Source organism: Heterodontus francisci, chromosome 5 (assembly GCF_036365525.1).
Source record: "Heterodontus francisci isolate sHetFra1 chromosome 5, sHetFra1.hap1, whole genome shotgun sequence".
Lineage (NCBI taxonomy): Eukaryota > Metazoa > Chordata > Chondrichthyes > Heterodontiformes > Heterodontidae > Heterodontus > Heterodontus francisci.
This window is the reverse complement of record NC_090375.1, coordinates 42,295,292-42,314,887: the sequence shown is the minus strand read 5'-3', so window position 1 is coordinate 42,314,887 and position 19,596 is coordinate 42,295,292. Positions and strand designations below refer to the sequence as shown.

Genomic DNA, 19,596 nt, shown 5'->3' with positions numbered 1-19,596 from the left:
TTGCAGTACCAGCAGCACCACTGGGAGCTGTGGACACTGCCGGTACTGCAGGGGGCCATGCAGAGGAGAAGATGTCAGAGACCCAGGGACACAAGTCAGTGGTGTCGGGGTCAGTGAGACCAGTCCAGAAGGTTCAGCGGTGGGGGGGGGGTGCTTTGGTGAGTGTGAGGAGGGATTCTGCTGGGGGGGGGGGGGAACCAGAGGGCCATGGATTGCCTCGACAGGAGGCCCTCAACTTGACCCCACTAGGAGGCCACCAGGTCTCACCTGGCAGCAGCTCCATATGGCAGCAGGCCCCTCCATCCACAAAATTGGGGTTAAGGCAGGAAGAGACCCTTAAGTGGTCATTAATTGGCTACTTAAGGACCTCAATTGGCTTGTGGTGCAAAGGCCATCCTTGGCCTTCCCCACCCTGGACAATCAGGGGGCCCCTTGCCATTTTGTTTGCCCACCCGTCCCCCAACCAGCCTCCATTTCCATCTCCAAGGGTAGGATAATAAGAGTCAAGGGGATCATAAAACTAAAGCTTGAGTGGCTGATCAATGTCAGATTAAGAGTACGTTTACACAACTACTGGAGGTGTTTGGCTTTGCACTGACACCATAGTTATAAGGACTAAAGTGCCAACACATCTGTGAATTTCCAATGTGCACTTTAAGTATGAGAGGCTCTCTACTGAGAAGCCAGACTTGTAAACTCCTGGTATCAAATTGGACAATCTAACTGTCAACAAAATTAATTGCTTCTTCTTGTTGTGTATTGTTAAATTGCCATACCGGATGACCCCTTTCACCATGTTGTCCTGCAGGGCCCTAGACAAAAGTAAAAAAAAACACATTATTATTATTATTTTTTTCAAATATATAAGTTCACAATTTCTAGTGAACAATTAGGAATGAGGAATAGAGAGTCAATAGTTGTACACTGTTTGTGTAAGGATCAGACTTGATCATTATTCCCAAATAAGGCTATAATCTATCTTTGAAGAATGAAAGAAGTTGCATTTATCATAGGATCATAGAATGATTAGAGTGCAGACGGAGCCCATTCGGCCTGTCGTGTCCATGCCAACTCTCCACAAGAGCAACTCATCTAGTCCCACTCCCCAGCCTTTTCCCTGTAGCCCTGCAAATTTATAGAAAATCTTTCAGGATGTCCTAAGATACTTCTTGAATTGTTAGCACTAGTTAGTCAAATACAGCAGCTAATAGGAGTCAAGGGGATCATAAAACCAAAGCTTGAGTGGCTGATCAATGTCAGATTAAGGGTACATTTACACTCCTACAGTAGGCTCTCTACTGAGAAGCCAGACAACTCCCTATAGTGCAAATGTAATCTAAATCTAGAATGAAAATCTAAGATGATTCCAGGCTGAAGTGAAGTGCACTCTGCTTCACACCAGAGACTGGTCAGATTGTTTCTCCAAACTTATACTATACAGCTATTTTAAAGGTACTTCATTTACTGTAAAGTGTTTTGGGTTGTCCTCATGTTGTGAAAGGTGCTATGTAAATGCAAGTTCTCTCTTTAGGGAATATTAATTTCAAGGGTCAGATGTCATCAGGAACTGAAAAAACAGTTCAAACAATTTCGATCCAAATCTCCAAAGGAGATTTAAGTAAATGCAGTGTGAGAAAAAAGGGGCTTGTTTGAGGGAAACAAATAAGAAGTCAACCATCTTTTTGGAACATCTCACTTTCCCACCATGTGGTCAGACCTTAGTAACAAGATTATGGGTGGAATCCTACGAGTGCTGTGGCATTCCCGATGACAGGTCCGAAAGTCATTATAACTTCTGCTCCCCCCGCAAATCCCGTTTCACACGCAATTTTGTACTTAAATTTGTACTTAAATGGTGAACAAGTGGGATCATGCAGCGGGGGGGGGGGGCGGCCTTTCATTGGTGGAACCCACTGTTACTGCCCCAAGCACCATGATCACCACAGATATAAAACATTCTGTGCTTGCAGTCTCAAGGAGTCTTTGCCTCCCTTATTTTTTGAAAGTCACCGTCAACTTCATGTCACTTATTTTCCCTACAGCCAAAGTGAATGACATGGCAGCCGGTAGTGTCCTGCCCCACGATTTAGTGGTGCCTCCCTTCAGGTTCTCCTTCAGGCCGTCAGGGAAAAGCGGGTGGTTCTCTTCCCTGCAGATGGAGTCCAAAGACCCTCCCGCCTCTACAAGGTGGCCTGGATGGAGGTAGCAGAAGAGGCCTTGAACTGTGAGGTCTCAGAACTCTCAGATAAGGGATGTAAGTGGCTCTGGCGAGGCTGCTCCATTGATTTCTTCCATGGCTAGGTGTCTTTAAGGCAGAGGTTACACAAGGAATGCAGTGGAATGCGTGAGCAACCTACTAAATGAAGAAGATTGGCATTTTTTATGTGATTGGATGTCGTGCAAAAGCCAATGAAGAATGAATGATGTTGATGCATATATGCAATGTGATGCACCATTTGGGAGGAGGGGTCCCTGACATCAGGCTACTGACCACGGCTGAGGATGAGGCTTTGGAGATCGCGAGAGAAGAGAGAGGCAGTGCGAGCAGAGATGGCAAGGCAGGAGTCCCAAGGCTGAAATGTCATCTCTGCTCTTGTTGTCATATGTAGAAACTGAAGGAAATTGTTTGAACTCATGTGCCCACACTTGATTTGCAGAACACCACGTGACCCAAAAACCCAAGAAGAAACCAATGCCCCAGATGGTGCACCATCGCTGGTGTGCACGACACAGACATGTCCCAGCAGCTGAGGGAATATGTGCCAGCCAGGTCCCATGACAATCAGAGGACTGCTAAGGACTAGGCCCCTGCTCAACCCCATGCTCATGATGATCCTTTGTTTGCTGCTACGAGAAGTCTGCTGGATGTGCAGCAAAGCCATGTGGAAAATATGTTGGAAATGCCTGAGCTCATGCATGGCTTTGCGCGTGCCTTGGAGGAGTCCATGCAAGTCATGACGTCTGCCATGTCCCAGGCATTTGAGCGTATGGCTTCCTCAGAAGAAAATCCGGTGAGGTCCAAGGCAAGTTTGGTTCAGCAGTCAAACCATATGTGATCTGACCTGCACTCCATTGCTGTTGTCGTGGGCTCCATGCAGCAGAGTCTGTGCGCGAGGGGAACAAGGAACCTGGATCTCCCCTCAAGGAAGGAGCCTGCTGTATAGCCTGCTCTCTGATTGGCTCCAGAATGTATTGTTCCAAGAAAATATCCTGAAAACATTCTATATACTCCTCATTTAGGCTACCTCTGCCCATCTGATTTTTCCAGTCTATATGTAGATTAAAACAGTTTTGATCACAAAGCTGGCACAGCTTCTGTACAAACTGTCATGATTGTACCTCTCTTCAGCAGCATTTTGGGTATGATATACTGGTGTCATCAACCATATACAAAGGGAGTAACACTTGTCACCCCTTATCTATCCATCCATTTGAGAGTTCTTCAAAATGTATGAGTCATGACAGCATCCTGGGAAATGTGCGCAAACATGCATGATTCTTCTCCTGTGGTTGCAAAACAGTTGTACATTTGCACTTCACAAATACAACAGGCTGGTCCCAGGAAGACCCTCTGCTAGCCAATACCCTCAATTTGCCCCACAGCTCCCTGACATCGACAGCATTCATTCAAATATCTTCACACAGTACCACTCACCACCCCCGTAGTCGACAAAATGAATCTTCACCATCAACATGGGCAGCACAGTGGTTAGCACTGCAGCCTCACAGCTCCAGTGACCTGGGTTCAGTTCTGGGTACTGCCTGTGCGGAGTTTGCAAGTTCTCCCTGTGACTGCATGGGTTTCCTCCCACAGTCAAAGACTTGCAGGTTGATAGGTAAATTGCCCCTAGTATAGGTAGGTGGTAGGAGAATTGAGGGAAGGTGGGGATATGGAATTAATGTAGGGTTAGTATAAATGGGTGGTTGATGGTTGACACAGATTCGGTGGGCCAAAGGGCCTGTTTCAGAGCTGTATCTCTCTAACATCAACTATTCAACATCCTGGACACTCCACTCCACACTGCTCTGCTCCCTTGATGCACCTGATCACTTAATCTGGCAGGTAGGACTAATTCCTCTAAAATATCCTGCTGTCAGGAATCCAAGAAAACACCTCCCACTTAATTATATAATCCTGCACACATCAAATCCACTGCAGCAAACTGCATAAAGTTCTTCCGATGTCTCTTTTTTTTCAATTTTGCGAGACATTAAATATGTCATTGTTATCAAATCTATATATTGTGCTAGGACATTCTTGTCAGGGAATTATTGCAAGCTAGGACCTTAAAAATTAAGCTCCCTTCTTGGCATTTGAAGCTTTTACGTGTTTTGGGTCCCTGATGTAAATTCATGAAAAAGGCAAATTAATATTTTATGCGCAGTCATGTGTTATAATATATCTGCAGTGTTATTGTTCTGACCTTTGTTCTGTGTCTGTTGCAGACAAATTGATACTGCTCTTTGAAGCTACAATGTAACCTTGGGTAGCATAACCAGCTGTAGAATAATGCTCTCAATGAACAGCTCCTGGATGTTCTGTTTGTTCAGGTTTGCTGCGACGATAAACGAACCTATCTGAATGACAGTTCTAAGTGGTCTCTCAGACACATGAAAAGCAATCACTACAGCAAGTGCCAATAACACTGTACAATTGAGGACTGCACTGACAGTTGACAGGGTCACTGTATTACTGCTTCTGTGAAGCTGAAGAAGCCAAGACTGCAAATGTGGACGATTAACTGTCTAGCAATTTAAAATAATCTGCATTGGAAATCGATTGGAAATGCCGTAACTACTGTACAGCTTGTTGTGGTTTCTGCCCACCACCCCTGCGCTTACATGTGGGAACTGTAATATTGATTGTAGTATCTGTTTTCTATAGGTTCCATACCATTTTATATTGTCAAATATTCTGCTTTGTAAAATGTTTTATCTTCTGTTTGTTGTGTTACACATACCTATTATACTGTGGAATAAGAATGCACTGATTCCTGAGAACTTTACAGAGCCAAGTTTATTCTGGAAGGACTGTATGATTAATAAAATACAACTGTTTTCCAATAAATTCTTAAGTTAAAAAAAAAGAACAATGGTTGCTACAGCAGTGACATCATAAATTGCAACCCGGCAGCAAGTTGAATGAGTCCCAAAGGGTAGGTCACTAACTACTTAGCTTAGGTCTTGGGGCCTACTGGTTGATGCTATCCTGAGGCCAGTCGCCAAATCCACAGCTGCAAGTCTCAGGCTCTGCCAGAAAGGCCTGTGTCTGAAAAACCTATTACTGACCCAGGAAACCAAAATTGGCTGCAGGTCAGCTTACGAATACACAGTGCACTTTGGGTGCATTGCTCCTGTTAAGCACAGGAAGGTTGGCTGTGGAATATCATCAATCCTTTGGTTGTTTATTGGCAATTGCACTCAGCAAATGGCTCTCCAGAGTGAAAGTGCCAATACAGAGTCAAATTAAGGACAATTTTATGCTGTGGTCCTTGACCCAGTAGGAATAAAGTTGAGACAACTCAAACTCACATCTGTTTACTTTTATCAGATGTATTTGTAGAGGAACAAAGACTTGCAGAATTAATAGTTCATAAGAATGTAGCGCCTATTACCTTACAAAGGTAGTTTTGGGTTATTTTGGACAATATACCAAATTGACTTACTGGTGCTCCTGGGTTCCCTTGACCCGGAGGTCCTCTGTCTCCTGGTAACCCTGATAGACCAGGATCCCCTGGATCACCCTGCAAGAAAAAAAACAGTATATTGACCTAAGATAAATTATACTAAGGCATGAGAGTGACTAACTTATTGCTCTGTCCCTTTTTGTTTTTACACTATTTCTTTTCAGTGTTCTCATTCATTCTCTCCACAGGTGCTAGCATCTCACCTCAGTGATTATTCTTCATATGTGAGCCTAAACTATAAGTTCAATGGGATAATTGATCCTGCAAGATATCATCACAAATGAATCCAATCGTGTCCTCAATGAATGTCTAGAGACAAACTGTTCCAGCAGAAGTTACTGACTGCTACAAGCATTTGAAACACAAGATGATTTCACCTCCCTCTCTGTCTCTCTGATGTTTCCACTTGTAGGGGAGTCCAAGATTGCAGCCATAAATATATGATATTCACTAATAAATCTAATAAAGAATGCAGGAGAGTCTTCTTTATCCAGAGTGTGTTTAGAATCTGGAACCTGTTGCCACATGGAATAGTTGAGATAAACAGCATTGATGCATTTAAGGGGCAGCGAGATAATCACATGAGGGCAAAAGATCTTGAAGAATATATAGATAGGGTTTGGTCAAGCAGGGTGGGAGAGGCTCGTGTAGAGTATAAACACCAGAATAGACCAATTGAGCCAAATGCCCTGTTTCTAGAAATAGTAAGTCTATGTAATTGATTCTACATCAAGTATAATGTGAGCAATTTACACAGCACTAAGTAATCTTCTCTTCTCCTACAACAAAAGCTTTGAATTCAGAAGAACAACAAAGTCCCCTGATCTTCATGACACCCAGAAGTGTCATGAAGCACTTACATATATTGTTGATGACAAGAAGGTTTGGCCAGGGGATAAGTGTAAGGGAGAAACAGTCAAAAAGACGTGGCTCAAGTAACAAGGTTTGGCAACAAATGGGGATGCACATTTAAAAAGGAAATATGAGACATGCATGAATAAGGATTCATAACCAAAAGTGGAAAAGGTTTTGGGAATTGAACAAAACTTATCAATATGCAACTCAGTGAAGCACTGGGATTCAACTCAACATTTCATGAGTCATAACAACCTATCCGAACTTTGCATGTCCTTTTCAACAATTTTAAAAGCCTAACATGAGACCAGCAAATCACTTAACTGTAGAAATTCTTGAAGGAAAAAGACCACAATGATTTTCATAGGGCAATGAGGAGGGACAAATAAAGGCAGCCCATATGCAGAAAAAAGACAAAACCAATGTAGCATATGTGCCATCCTAACATTGACAAAAGAACTGAAGAAACACTGGCAAAAAGGCTTAAACACCATTTATGCCTTTTTTCCAGGGGACTCTGCAGCTCTTCTGTTGAAATTATGGCAGACCAGTGAGAGACATACACAGAAATTTATCTCTGAGGTATCCGTGAGACGCAATATTACCATAGGAATGGTTAAAACATTTGAATTGAAGCCTTTTTTTGAATGGGGGCATATACATTCAACAAAAACAAATTGTGTTAAAATTGCGGACAAAGGAATTTCAGAATTCATAAGCCTGTCAAAATGATTCCATTCCATTTAATATTTATTTCTGAAGAAAGTATTGTCCACATGGAAGAAAACGCAGTAATGTCTGGATAAATATCTGAGTATGTATCCAATTGAAAGTGGCTGGTTATGTTTGAAAAAAAGTAAAAAGGTATCAAGTCATCACTGCTACAGGGTTAGCAGTTACCAGATTTACACCTTCCTAAGTAGGAAGGATAATTTCTTTGTCGATTCACATTTGAACACGGGTACTGAAGCGGGAAAAGATAATGATCAAGTGACCCTAAACTTGGGTTTTAAAAATCTGTTGTTTATATGGTTTGGGTTTTACACTACTATCATGCATCAGAAGAGGCAGCCAATAATATAAAAGGGTAGAAAAGAGGGCAAATGTGTTGTGTTCTCATCCAATACCGGGCACTTAGAGGATGAGGATATGGAAATAAGAAATGGAGGGAGAATGATCTCTGCTAAGCCATCTTCCTCCATTTGGGAACAGGGCTCAATTATCTCTGGGCCTTTGTGTTGGCCCAAATCTAGTGAGAAGCATTATCTGGGGCGGGCAACTTGCTGTTTCCATATAAATGAGGTCCAGGCTTCAAAATAGCTCTGGCCTCTTTAGCTCCTGGGCACTGAAGTGATCCTGGTATATTTAACTATCCAGAGCTGTTTCCAGGCTGCTTCTGGGTGGAAACTGGGATGGGGGTTTGCAATCTACAAATATGCACATCAATGCCATACAAGGGCATGGCATGGCAAGCAGACTTACATGTGTGACTGACATATCCCTTTTAATATGCATAAGGCATGGAGGCTGTCAACTCATAGGCAGGGGCTCACAAACATGGAGTCACAAACCAGGCATCCTGGAGACACTATCAGGCAGCTGGCTGATGTGCACCCTGGTGCGCCAGAAATTTATTGAGGAGCCTGGAGAAGCACTGTTGCTCTAAAGCCTGGCTCGGGTATAAAATTAAAACCCGATCCGGGCCTGACCCGACAACAGCCAATCCGAACTCGACCTGGGCCTGAACCTTTAATTTTTTTAAATATCCGACCTGACCCGAACTCGACACAAATAGACAGGTTTGGTCGGGTAGCCAGGCTTTACTGCAGAATGCGAAGTCCAGACTGCATGTTTCCCGCCTTGACGTCCTGAATGTTCATTTGAAGATTACTTCCCGGAGCAAGGCAGCACTGTCCATGTCCAGCCCGACCCGATCCGAGCCTAAAGGCTGGACCCGGAAGAGAGGTAGCCAAGCTTTATGTTGCTCTTCCAATTCCACAGAAACTTCTTGACTCAGGAACTCCTGGGGAGATTTGTAAGTCCCCCATATAGAAAATGAAACACACCCATTTTTTCAATAGAATTTAAATAAATTTTTATTAATTTTAATATATGATTCTTCTCATTTTCATATGGCTCTGATTGAGAACTATTCTGGTCCACTTGCAGCCCACTCTAGGTCCAACCCCTGGCTGCAATTCAGGCTTGCTCGCCACTGACTCGACTTCATTTGCTCTGCTTCATCCCACTCCATTTTGGGTCCTCACACACTAGGTTCCACTTCAGGCCTGCACTCCTGGCTGTGCCTTGGATCCAAGTTCAGGGCTGGGCTTACGCCCTGGCTCTGCTTTACTCTATTCTTTTTGCTTTGTTTTAGGCTTCCATCTTAGCTGCACTTCACAAGCATGCTTCATGCTGCTGCTGGCAGCACCTCAGCTGACTCCCTATTCAGACACAGCTGAACCTGCTTGGCCCTGTTTTATGTTGTACTACAGAAGAGAAACAGAGTCTGCAGTTGTCTATGTTTTATACAGTTGCACATAATTACCTCACTAGTGACATTCAAATAATCACAGTTAACATCCACAAAAAACACTTAATAAGGGATAATGAATGTGAAATGCATAAAATATAAGCTGCATATCAATACCAAACAAGGGCAGAAAATGTACACAAATGCACACTGTGTGCATCGATGCTTATCAACACCATATAAGGGCAAGTTAAGCACTTGTATGCTCCACAATGGGCATCATGCACATGTGCGCATCACAATGGGTGTCATGGGGAAATTACAACCTGTGCACTATATAAATGTCAACATTTCTCAGATGGTAGCAGTAGTTGGAGGGGAGCCAAAGTACCACGATGGCAAGGAGCCGCTCTAGGAGAAGCTATGGACGAGGCAGAAGACGTGGTGGAAGAAGAAGGCGAAGGAGGAGGAGGAGGAGGCGTGGGCGCCGAGGGAGAAGAGGGCGTTAATCTCCTTCAGACATTGCAAAATGGAAAATAAGCCACATTTGGACCAACGGAATATTAGAGTCAACTACTGCACGAAACATCCTGCTATCTCCTTAAGACAAGCAAACTGACTGCCCTGCATGTTTTGAAGACTTCATATCTTCTGTTCTTGATTTGTTGACATTGAATAAAAGCATCAGCAATGATGCTGGAAAAAAATATGTGTGCCTTGATGTTCTTAAGTAGACATACAATTAGAAATTAGACTTTGGGTCATTGAAACAATAATTGGCTCACCTTGGGTCCTTGGGCTCCTGCCATACCAGGTGTACCAGGCTGTCCCTGTAAAAACACCAAATAACATCTAAGTAAACAACTGTTCATCAGGACAGGATGCTAATTAAAATTTTCGTGACTCTATCACACTCTACAAACCCTCGGATACCAGCTCTTACAAGTACCAATGGTTTTACCACACCAGCCAAGCTTCTAGTCTTTCTTAGTCAGATTACCAATTTAATGGTATTACTGAATTGTGAGCTGTTAGTGTGGTGGACTCATACCCACCAGGAAATAGAATGGGAGTGCATTACATTTCACTTAGAATACAGACAGCAAATAGAGGGGAGACTTCAATCTTATACCTGGGCTAAATTTGAAGCTGTCCCAGCTCTTCATGGAGTCAAATTCTTTGTGTTTATTCCTTTAAATAGTTTCCCCCGCCCCAAAATTGATTATCATTGCATGACCTTAAACACTAACATGAGACGAGGAATTAACAAATGATCAATGGTACTTCAACAAAGAACAAAGAACAGTACAGCACAGGAACAGGCCATTCGGCCCTCCAAGCCTGCACCGATCTTGATGCCTGTCTAAACTAAAACCTTCTGCACTTCCGGGGTCCATATCCCTCTATTCCCATCTTATTCATGTATTTGTCAAGATGCCTCTTAAACGTCGCTATCGTACCTTCTTCCACCACCTCCCCCGGCAGCAAGTTCCAGGCACTCACCACCCTCTGTGTAAAGAACTTACCTCGCACATCCCCTCTAAACTTTGCCCCACGCACCTTAAACCTATGTCCCCTAGTAACTGACTCTTCCATCTGGGAAAAAGCTTCTGACTATCCACTCTGTCCATGCCGCTCATAACTTTGTAAACTTCTTTCATGTCGCCCCTCCACCTCCGTCGTTCCAGTGAAAACAATCTGAGTTTATCCAACCTCTCCTCATAGCTAATACCCTCCAGACCAGGCAACATCCTAGTAAACCTCTTCTGTATCCTCTCCAAAGCCTCCACATCCTTCTGGTAGTGTGGCGACCAGAATTGCACGCAATATTCTAAGTGTGGCCTAACTAAAGTTCTGTACAGCTGCAGCATGACTTGCCAATTTTTATACTCTATGCCCCGACCGATGAAGGCAAGCATGCCATTTGCCTTCAAATCAATACAATTGTTAAATGTTCCCTAATGAGCATCTTCATTAACCTAGGGTTGCTAATCATGACATGCTATCACTATAGGCCAAGGCAAGAAGGTAGGCCCCAAAAACTACCTCAGCCAGTATAGGGATTGAACACACACTCCAGTTATCTAGCTAACAGAGCTAACCACGCCCCATAATGTTCTCCAGTGATTTGAAAGGAACAGTTTAGTTGTATCTCTGAATTGAGACAGTGTGTGAATATTCCATTTAGCTCATGTGACTGCAGTGTCACTGCAATTCTTGGCTACAACAGAACCCCTCCTCCCATCACCACACCGCAGCCCCAGAATAATTTTTTGACTAGGGTTGACTTACCGGTTTGCCAGTTTTACCTTCCCCTGGTAGACCAGGTATTCCAGCCGGCCCAGTGTCACCAGGAGCTCCAGGTGACCCAGATTCACCATCTGTACCAGGCGCTCCCTGTAGGAGACAACAGGAAGAATGATAAATCATTGGCCTCAATCTGCTGGCTATAGTAGCAGACAGAATGATGAGCTGATGATCTTTCCTTATCCTTGACTTATATGTTTTTATATCTATTCTCCTTACAGTAAATGCCAACTCCCTGCAACAACTACAACCAAACTCTGAGCTCTAACAACTACAGCCAAGAGGAGCTCCAGTACAGGATTGAACTTTCTCTCTGCTTATACCAAGAGGAGTGTTTCTTTACAGTAGCAGGTACTGAGAGGTACATTATTTTTCATGGTATTATTTTCACATGCAATTTTTTTCATGTTTTTCATTCTTTTCCACTTTGTCTTTTCACCTTGTCTTTAGCCAGAATGATAGCTAAAGGACCTACTCACAGGCTCCTGCTGTTGCCACCCTTTCAACGCGCCGCAAGAAAAGTGTCAGAGAGGCACTGAGGTGAACTCCGGTACTAAATGTGGGCAAGATCTCAAATCACTTGGTGCCTTATGGGCAACATAATAGGAATCGCAGTTGTGAAGCTGCATCCTTTTAACAGGTTGTGCTACTGCACTCAGCTTACTTTTAAAAGAAAGCAAGTCTTAGTACTTGTACACAGAGGTTGAGCAGGACCATGCCCTCTGATTTTCTTCATTTCTATCCTTGAATAATATGGTTAAGATTCAAATATTCACCTTCTGTCAAACCGCAATATAAGGCATAACTAGCTGTATCACCTTACTATTTTCAGTTCATTTTCCACAAGTATATTTCAGCTGCCCTTTTTAAATTGGATGAACAATGTCCGGCTAGAGAGCGGAATACTCGTTCCAACTTTTACAACCAAGCAAGGCTTCTTTTACTCAGTCCCAATGTGTTCCAAATGTCTCAGAATAATACTCCCTGCTAATTGCCTTTTACCACACCAACAATTTTTTTTCATCTCTCTGAGATTTCTCATTCTGTACTTGTTAGCATGCTTTGTAACTCTGAAGACTGTCGCAGTGGCGGTGTGGAGTTTATCATCAGATCTCACGTTGGCCTGACCCCCTACTCCTCTGGCACTATCTCCTTCTTCGGGCATTTCGTCCTGTTCCACCCCCTCACCTCGCTTTCAAAATCATTGTTCTCTACCGCCCTTCCAAGTACAATAAAAATTTTCTCACCGAGATATCTTCACTGCTTTCCTCCCCACAGCCTCTGCACCACATCCTTGGTGATTTCAATTTCAACCTTCATCTCAACTCATCATGTTCTCTCTCCTCTGAGTTCACTGCCCTCTTATCCTCCTAAATCTATCTTTGCATGTAAACTCCTCAACCCATATTCACGGTCACCCCCTCAACCTTGCCATCTCATGTGGCCTTGCTAGTCCCCTCGTATAAATCACAGATAAGGCCATCTCTGATCACTTCCTTGTATCATTCTCCACCCACATACCCCTTTCATGTCTCAACCCTACCTCATTATGTATTCATCCTTGGAAAAATCTATCCCCTTATTCACTTACAACTGTACTTTCAAAATCTCAATTAGCTGGCCTTTGGCCCTCCATTCGCCACAACATTTCTGCAGCTACTGATTTACTCAATTGCATCCTCACCTCCACCCTAGTCCCCAATAAAAAGATCAGTCTCTCTCACCCTGGCCATTCCCCCTGACATGGCCTTCATCTCCCCTCCCTTAAGTCTGAGAGACACAGACTTGAAAGGATATGGTGCTCCAAACTCCATTTCCTAGCCACCAACTCCATCTCTCTCCCTGCAACAGTCTGGGATTGAGCCAGTCTGTTCACAGCCTTTGTGTCATATTTGACCTCATGATGAGCTTCTGACTTCACATTCATGCCATTGCTGGGACCTCTTGTTTCCACCTCCGTAACATTGCCCGACTTCACCCCTGTCTCAGGTCATCTGATGCTGAAACCCTCTTTCATGCCTTTGGTACCTCTAGACGTGACTATTCCAATGCACTCCTGGTTAGTCTCCCACATTCTACTCGTACACTTCAGGTCATCCAAAACTCTGCTGCCTGTGTCTTAGCTCACATCGGGTCCTGTTACCCTATCACCCCTGTTCTCGCTGACCTACATTGGCTCCCGATCAAGCAGCATCATGATTTAAAAATTCTCATCCTTGTTTTCAAATCCCTCCATGGCTTTGCCCCTCCCATTGTCTGTAATCTCTTCCAGACCCACAACCTTCCAAGATATCTCTGCCTCTCTAATTCTGGTCTCTTGTGTATCCCTGATTTTAATTGCTTTACCATTGGTGGCCACGGCTTCAGTTGCTTAGACCCAAGCTCTGGAATACCCTCCCTACACCTCTCCGCTTCTCCGCCTCATTTTCATCCTTCAGGACACTCCTTAAAATCTACCTCCTTGAGCAAGCTTTTGGTCACCTGACCTAATATCTCCTTTTGTGGCTCGGCATCATATTTTGTTTTATCATGCTCCAGTAAAGCACCTTGGGACTTTTTACTACTTTTGTTACGATCGAGGCGGGAGGAATGCATTCTCTTTTCTAGTTCTACTTCTCCACAGGTCACAACATATATTTAAATATTTACCCAGTTACCGATACGGTCACTCTACTCTTTATCCCGGATTAAAGTACACCAACCAGGTTTCTTTTATGAACAACAAAATTATTTGTTTATTATGAAACAAGACTTATCCAGTAATGAAGCAAACCATTAACACACAGATTTAAATATGAAAGTTCCCTTTTTAAATACCACCCCCCCACTGCCCCCCCCCACACACACACTCACACACACTGGAAAAAAATAAAGAAATCCTCTCTGCAGTGGTCTTTTATTTAAAAAAATGACAAAAAAAGGAATACTTTGGCCAAATACTTGCTAATTCTTGAAGAAATAAAAGAAGATATGGAAGGATGTTCGTTGTCCATTTTGGTCTGGCAGCTGGATATACAGAGATAGGTCACTGAGATCTTTTCAGAAGCAGTTCATTCTGAAGATGTCAAGAAATAGTCTGGTAGGCTTTCCAGGAGAATTGTGGCATCAGGGGTTTCAATTATCACACTCTGGATTCGCAGGGGGTTTTCAAAGAGGTGGAGAATGAGGATCTGACAAACTGGATTTCTCAGGGTCTCTTAGAAAGGAAAGATGAGCTGGGGGTTTCTTTTCAGCAGGCTACAAAACCAACTGCTTTTCAAGACTGTCCACACCCCAACTGAACCAAAACAATATCTCAAAAGTGAAACCACTTCTTGACCCTCATAAAGCTTGACATGTCACTTCTCTGTAAATATCTCCCCAAGTCACCAAAGATCCTGTTGTTTACTTAGCTTAAGGCATGTGATATCCAGTTAAGATTGTTTTCAAACAAGACCTCTCAGTGTCTTTTCAGTGAACTTTCAACAAAAAAATCGAAGTCCAGCATCTGTGAAATCTTCAGTCTTCCAAAATGAATCCATTTCCACACTTTAAATATGAGTCTTCAAAAATTATTTAACAAAAATGGACTTTCATAACACTGTAAAGGCACTTTATAAATATAAGTTGTTGTTGTTAAGTGATGGTGTGCTTTTAATTAACATACTTACTTTTGAATTTCAAAACATCCCATGGGACTCATACATCTCATCGTGCTGGTCTGGATTCAAATCTATCTCCCCCAAAAGATAATTATGGTACACCACTGCATTGAAATATTAACAGCACTCTTACCTTCTCACCATTGAGACCATCCTTGCCTGGGGGACCAGCAACTCCTGGGACTCCCTATGTAATGAAGAAGCATTAGTCATTAATTTGATAACGGTTTTTTGTTTAGTTGAAAAGTTGTTACCTGCTAGCACCTGTGATATCCCCACAGTCCTGAAAACCTGCCACACATAGGGTTCCTAAACCTCCCGGAATGTCTGGGTGTTCCCTGGAATCAAAGGTTCCACTCCTTGAGTGCTACCACCACTGATTTAAGCTGCAGTGCAACCCCCACCCCTCGCAACCTTACCCCACCCCAATCCCCAGCCTACCACCTCCCCATCCCCACTTTGTGACAACATTGGCTGCTGTTCGTGAAGCCTCTGGTTCGGTGACATCACCCACAGAGAGCTACTAATGTGTGAAGATGGGGGTCGGAAATTGGGAGGGCTTGGGCATTGCAGGTTTTAGCATTCGGGACAGTGGAGGTGGGGTGGGATGTGGGTGGAGTCTCAGCATCTCAGCATTTAGTGTGATGGGAGGAGATTCTGAAATCAGTGGAGGGGACCTTTTGGAATCGGGGGATGGTGGCTCTGAAACTAGAGGGGCTCCGAAAACGTGGAGTCTGAAATGGTGGAGATGGGGTGACAGTGAGGTTCCTCAGTTTCCCGTTTCCCAACTGTCGGTTTTCCCTCTTCACCTGCTCATGTATGGTTTCCTGGTTCTTGGAACCTGTTACACAATTTCTGCTGCATGAGAACACAAGCAGAAATTCTCAACTGCAGAGAACCAGTAAATTCGATAACATCCGCAGAAGACATGTGGACAAATATCAAGTGATCGAATGTCATTTGATCAGATGTCATGTGATCAGGCATCACATGGTCAGGTGCAATGTGGTCAGAATTTTACATGATCAAACCTCTAGGAATGCCTCCGACCAGAGATGGTAACCCCATTCATGCATTCCTATCTAGATTAATTAAAGCAAATATTTGGGTATTGATACATTATTAAAAGTTGCCACTCCTGAAACTGAGATAACAATGATGTGTGATAGACCCGAACTACCTGCACATCATCATGATCCAAGAACAAATTTCAAAATTTTACATTTGCGGCTGTTTGTTTAAAATTTGTAATTTTTTCTTCCCCCTATAATTTGTTCCTGCTTCTTTTGAATATCTTGATTGATGTTGGAATCAACCTGGAATGCTCTGTTTCTTCAATTCTGATGCTAGTCAATGAATGGAGTCAGTCCTTTCAACCAAGGCCCAGACATCCAACCAGATCAGTTTCCAGTTGCAACAACCAGGAATTGAAATGTAGCTTGGCTTTTTTTTTATAAATCCTGCTTCTCAGCAACTGGGCACTGAGGCTAATTGTAATGCATCAAATTCTGCTTCTCTCTGACTCTCACATTCTCTCTCTTGCCTGTCCTTCTTTCTCCATGGCTGAGCTCAACTCACTCAGCACAGTTGATGGCTGAAACTTGAATCATCTTGGTGTTCTGTATGACTCACATCATGTACTGTATTGATTCACTGACCTATTGGGAGGTTATATGTTTGACCTCCAAGCAGGTTTTTGCTCCTACCACAGTACCAAAGCAGCACTTATCAAAGGCACAAATGACAGCCTCGTCTTTCTTGACCCGTCTACAGCCTTTGTCATGGTAGACCAAACCATCCTCCTCTGACACTTATCCAGCTGGGTGAGACTACACTCACCTTGTCGTAGCAGTCCGAGCAACAGAATCACCTATGATGGTTTGTCTTCCGACTCCTGCACTGTTACCTTTGATGTCTCCCAAAGATATATCCTTGGCCCCTCCTATTTTTCATCTACATGCTGCCCCTCAAAGATATCATCTGAAAACAATTTCTACATGTACATTCACGATAACCAGCTCTACATCATCACCACTTTCCTCCATCCCTCCACTGTCTCTAAATTGTCAGACTGCATGTCTGAAATTTCCTCCAACTAAATATTGGAAAGACTGAAGCCATTGTCTTCGGACTCCGCCACAAATTCGGTTCCAACTTTATTCCTCTCCCTGGCAACTGTTTGAAGCTGAACTAGGCTCTTTGCATCCTTGGTGTCATATTTGACCCCCAGATGAGCTTCCAAACACATATCTGCAAAGACCACCCATTTCCACCTCTGTAATGTTGCCCGTCTCCGCCCCCTACCTCAGCTCACCTGCTGCTGAAACCCTCATCTCTGCCTTTCTTACCTCCAGATTTGGCTATTCCAATGCATTCCTGGCTGGTCTTCAACTTTATACCCCCAGTAAACTTACGGTCATCTAAAACTCTGTCACCCGAGTCCTATCTTGCACAACACTCTATTCACTCCTGTCCTCACTGAACTACATTGGCTCTGGTTCAGCCTTGATTTTGAAATTTTCATCCTCGTTTTGAAATGCCTCCACGGCCACACACCTTCCTATCTCTGTAATCTCCTCCAGTCCTACAGCTCTCTGAAATATCTGCGCTCCTCCAATTCTGGCCTCTTGACCATCTCTGATTTTATTCCTGGAGTTCCCTCCCTAGCAGCACTGTGGGTGTACCTACACCACATGGACTGCAGTAGTTCAAGAAGGCAGCTTACCACCACCTTCTGAAGTGCAGTTAGGGATGGGCAATAATTACTGCCCTTGTCAGCGACACTCACATTTAACAACAAAAAAATCCACCATCGACCTTCAGCTGCCAAGGCACTTTCCCTCTCTAAACCTTTCTGACTTTCTACCTCTCTTTCCTCCTTTAAGACATTCTTTAGCAACCCTAATATCTCCTTATGTGACTTGATGTAAAATTTTGTTTGAAAGCAGTCCTGTAAAGGGCCTTGGGACATTTTACTATGTTAAAGGAACTATATAAATCTAAGTTGTTGTTGTCAGTTAACTTCAGGTTTGCACGAGTTTCCCTTTCATCCCACCATTCCCCTCCCAACCCCCACCCTGATTTCACAACACCCCAGAATAAAGGAATTCCCCACTAACCAGAATTCTGCTGTACATACCACATTTCCTGGCACCCCATGTGGACCTGGTGGACCTGGTCTTCCAGCAATACCCTATTGTGAGACAAGTTAAATGCAAAACATTTTAAAAACTGTATTAGCATTAAACACATTAATCCAGCTCACAAATTAAATTGATCACTGATAACATGAAATTAAGCTGCATTGATATGGTATGGAAAGCAATCAGCTGAATAGGTATAAAATTATTTAAATCATTGTTCGTTCACTGAAAGTATCCAGTCAAGGTGAAGATCTTATGAATCAGGCTATAGACTGGATGGACTGCTCGGGTAGTGTCTCTAAACAGAAGGTTATTTTAATCTTGTGTAAGATTTTGGAAGGTGGAGGGTTGTTGGAAGGATTGGGATCTGATCGTGCTGGGGGCAGAGGTCGAACAACTTTCAGTTGGGGTCTACCAGCCCTTGGGTGGGATTGAAGTCTATTGGCATCAAGGGAAGTTGCCAGCCTTTATATAGGCAGGGTCTGCCTATTGTCTTACAGATCTCAGTGATGTTGGGAGTACTCATTGAGGACTACACTGGTCACTGGCAGTGATCACTCAATGAGGTATAGAAACATTCAGAGACAGTTTGGTGGTGTTTATGGTCTACCATCTGTCTGATTGGTTTAGTGCTGTCCATGTTGAGCTGAAAGAAATTTCACATCATCTAGGATTTGAGCATGGAAGGCTACTGAAGTGGATAGTATAAATGGTTCAAGACACAAATAACTGTATTTCTGGAGAAAGGTATGACAAGAAACAGGGTAGGGTAAGTTGATATAAAAAAGGAAACTGTTTCAGCATTTTTTTTAATGTTTCCTAATTTACCTACTTTGCCATATTTCTCAGTAAATATTGCCAGATTTAGCACCCTTGCCTTTGAATCAGAAAGTTGGAGGTCCAAATCCCATTTCAGAATTTGAGCATGTAATCTGTCTTTTTTTGGTTCAGTGTCCTCTTATGCCTCTGTGGCCTTTTACTACATTAAAAGCATTATATAAATGCCAGTTGTAATTTACTGTGTGAAAAATACATGGTTAGGCCTCAGCTGGATTTTTGTGGGCAGTTCTGTGGACCGCACTTCAGGAAGGATGTCAAGGCCTTGGACAGGGTGCAGAGGACGTTTATTAGAATGATACCAGAGCTCAGGGACTTCAGTTATGTGGAGAGACCAGAGAAGAGGGGACTGTCCTCCTTACAGCAGAGAAGGTTAAGGGGGGATTTAATTGAGGTGCTCAAAATTATGAAGGGTTTTAATAGATTAAATAAGGATAAATGGTTTCTACAGGTAGGAGGGTCAGTAACTAGAAACACAGATTTAAGATAATTAGGAAAAAAGACCCAAAGGAAGATGAGGAGAAATACTTTCACGCAGTGAGTTCTTATGATTTGCAATGCAATGCCTAAAAGGGTTGGTGGAAGCAGATTCAATAGTAACTTTCAAAACGGAATTGGATAAATGCTTGAAAAGGAATAATTAGCATTTATGG

General features: G+C 43.2%; 1 protein-coding gene across 2 annotated transcripts in view; it reads right to left on the bottom strand.

Annotated features, from left to right (window-relative positions):
- Window positions 1-19,596, bottom strand: part of col22a1 (collagen, type XXII, alpha 1) — a 419,868-nt gene that overhangs the window by 70,787 nt on the left and 329,485 nt on the right. For both annotated transcript variants that reach the window (XM_068031367.1, XM_068031368.1), the window contains exons 34-39: window positions 18,103-18,156; window positions 15,097-15,150; window positions 11,308-11,412; window positions 9,801-9,845; window positions 5,667-5,744; window positions 777-812 (exon numbers count right to left, since the gene is read on the bottom strand). In XM_068031367.1, the coding sequence (XP_067887468.1) occupies window positions 777-812; window positions 5,667-5,744; window positions 9,801-9,845; window positions 11,308-11,412; window positions 15,097-15,150; window positions 18,103-18,156 (372 nt within the window). The remainder of the gene's footprint in view (window positions 1-776; window positions 813-5,666; window positions 5,745-9,800; window positions 9,846-11,307; window positions 11,413-15,096; window positions 15,151-18,102; window positions 18,157-19,596) is intronic.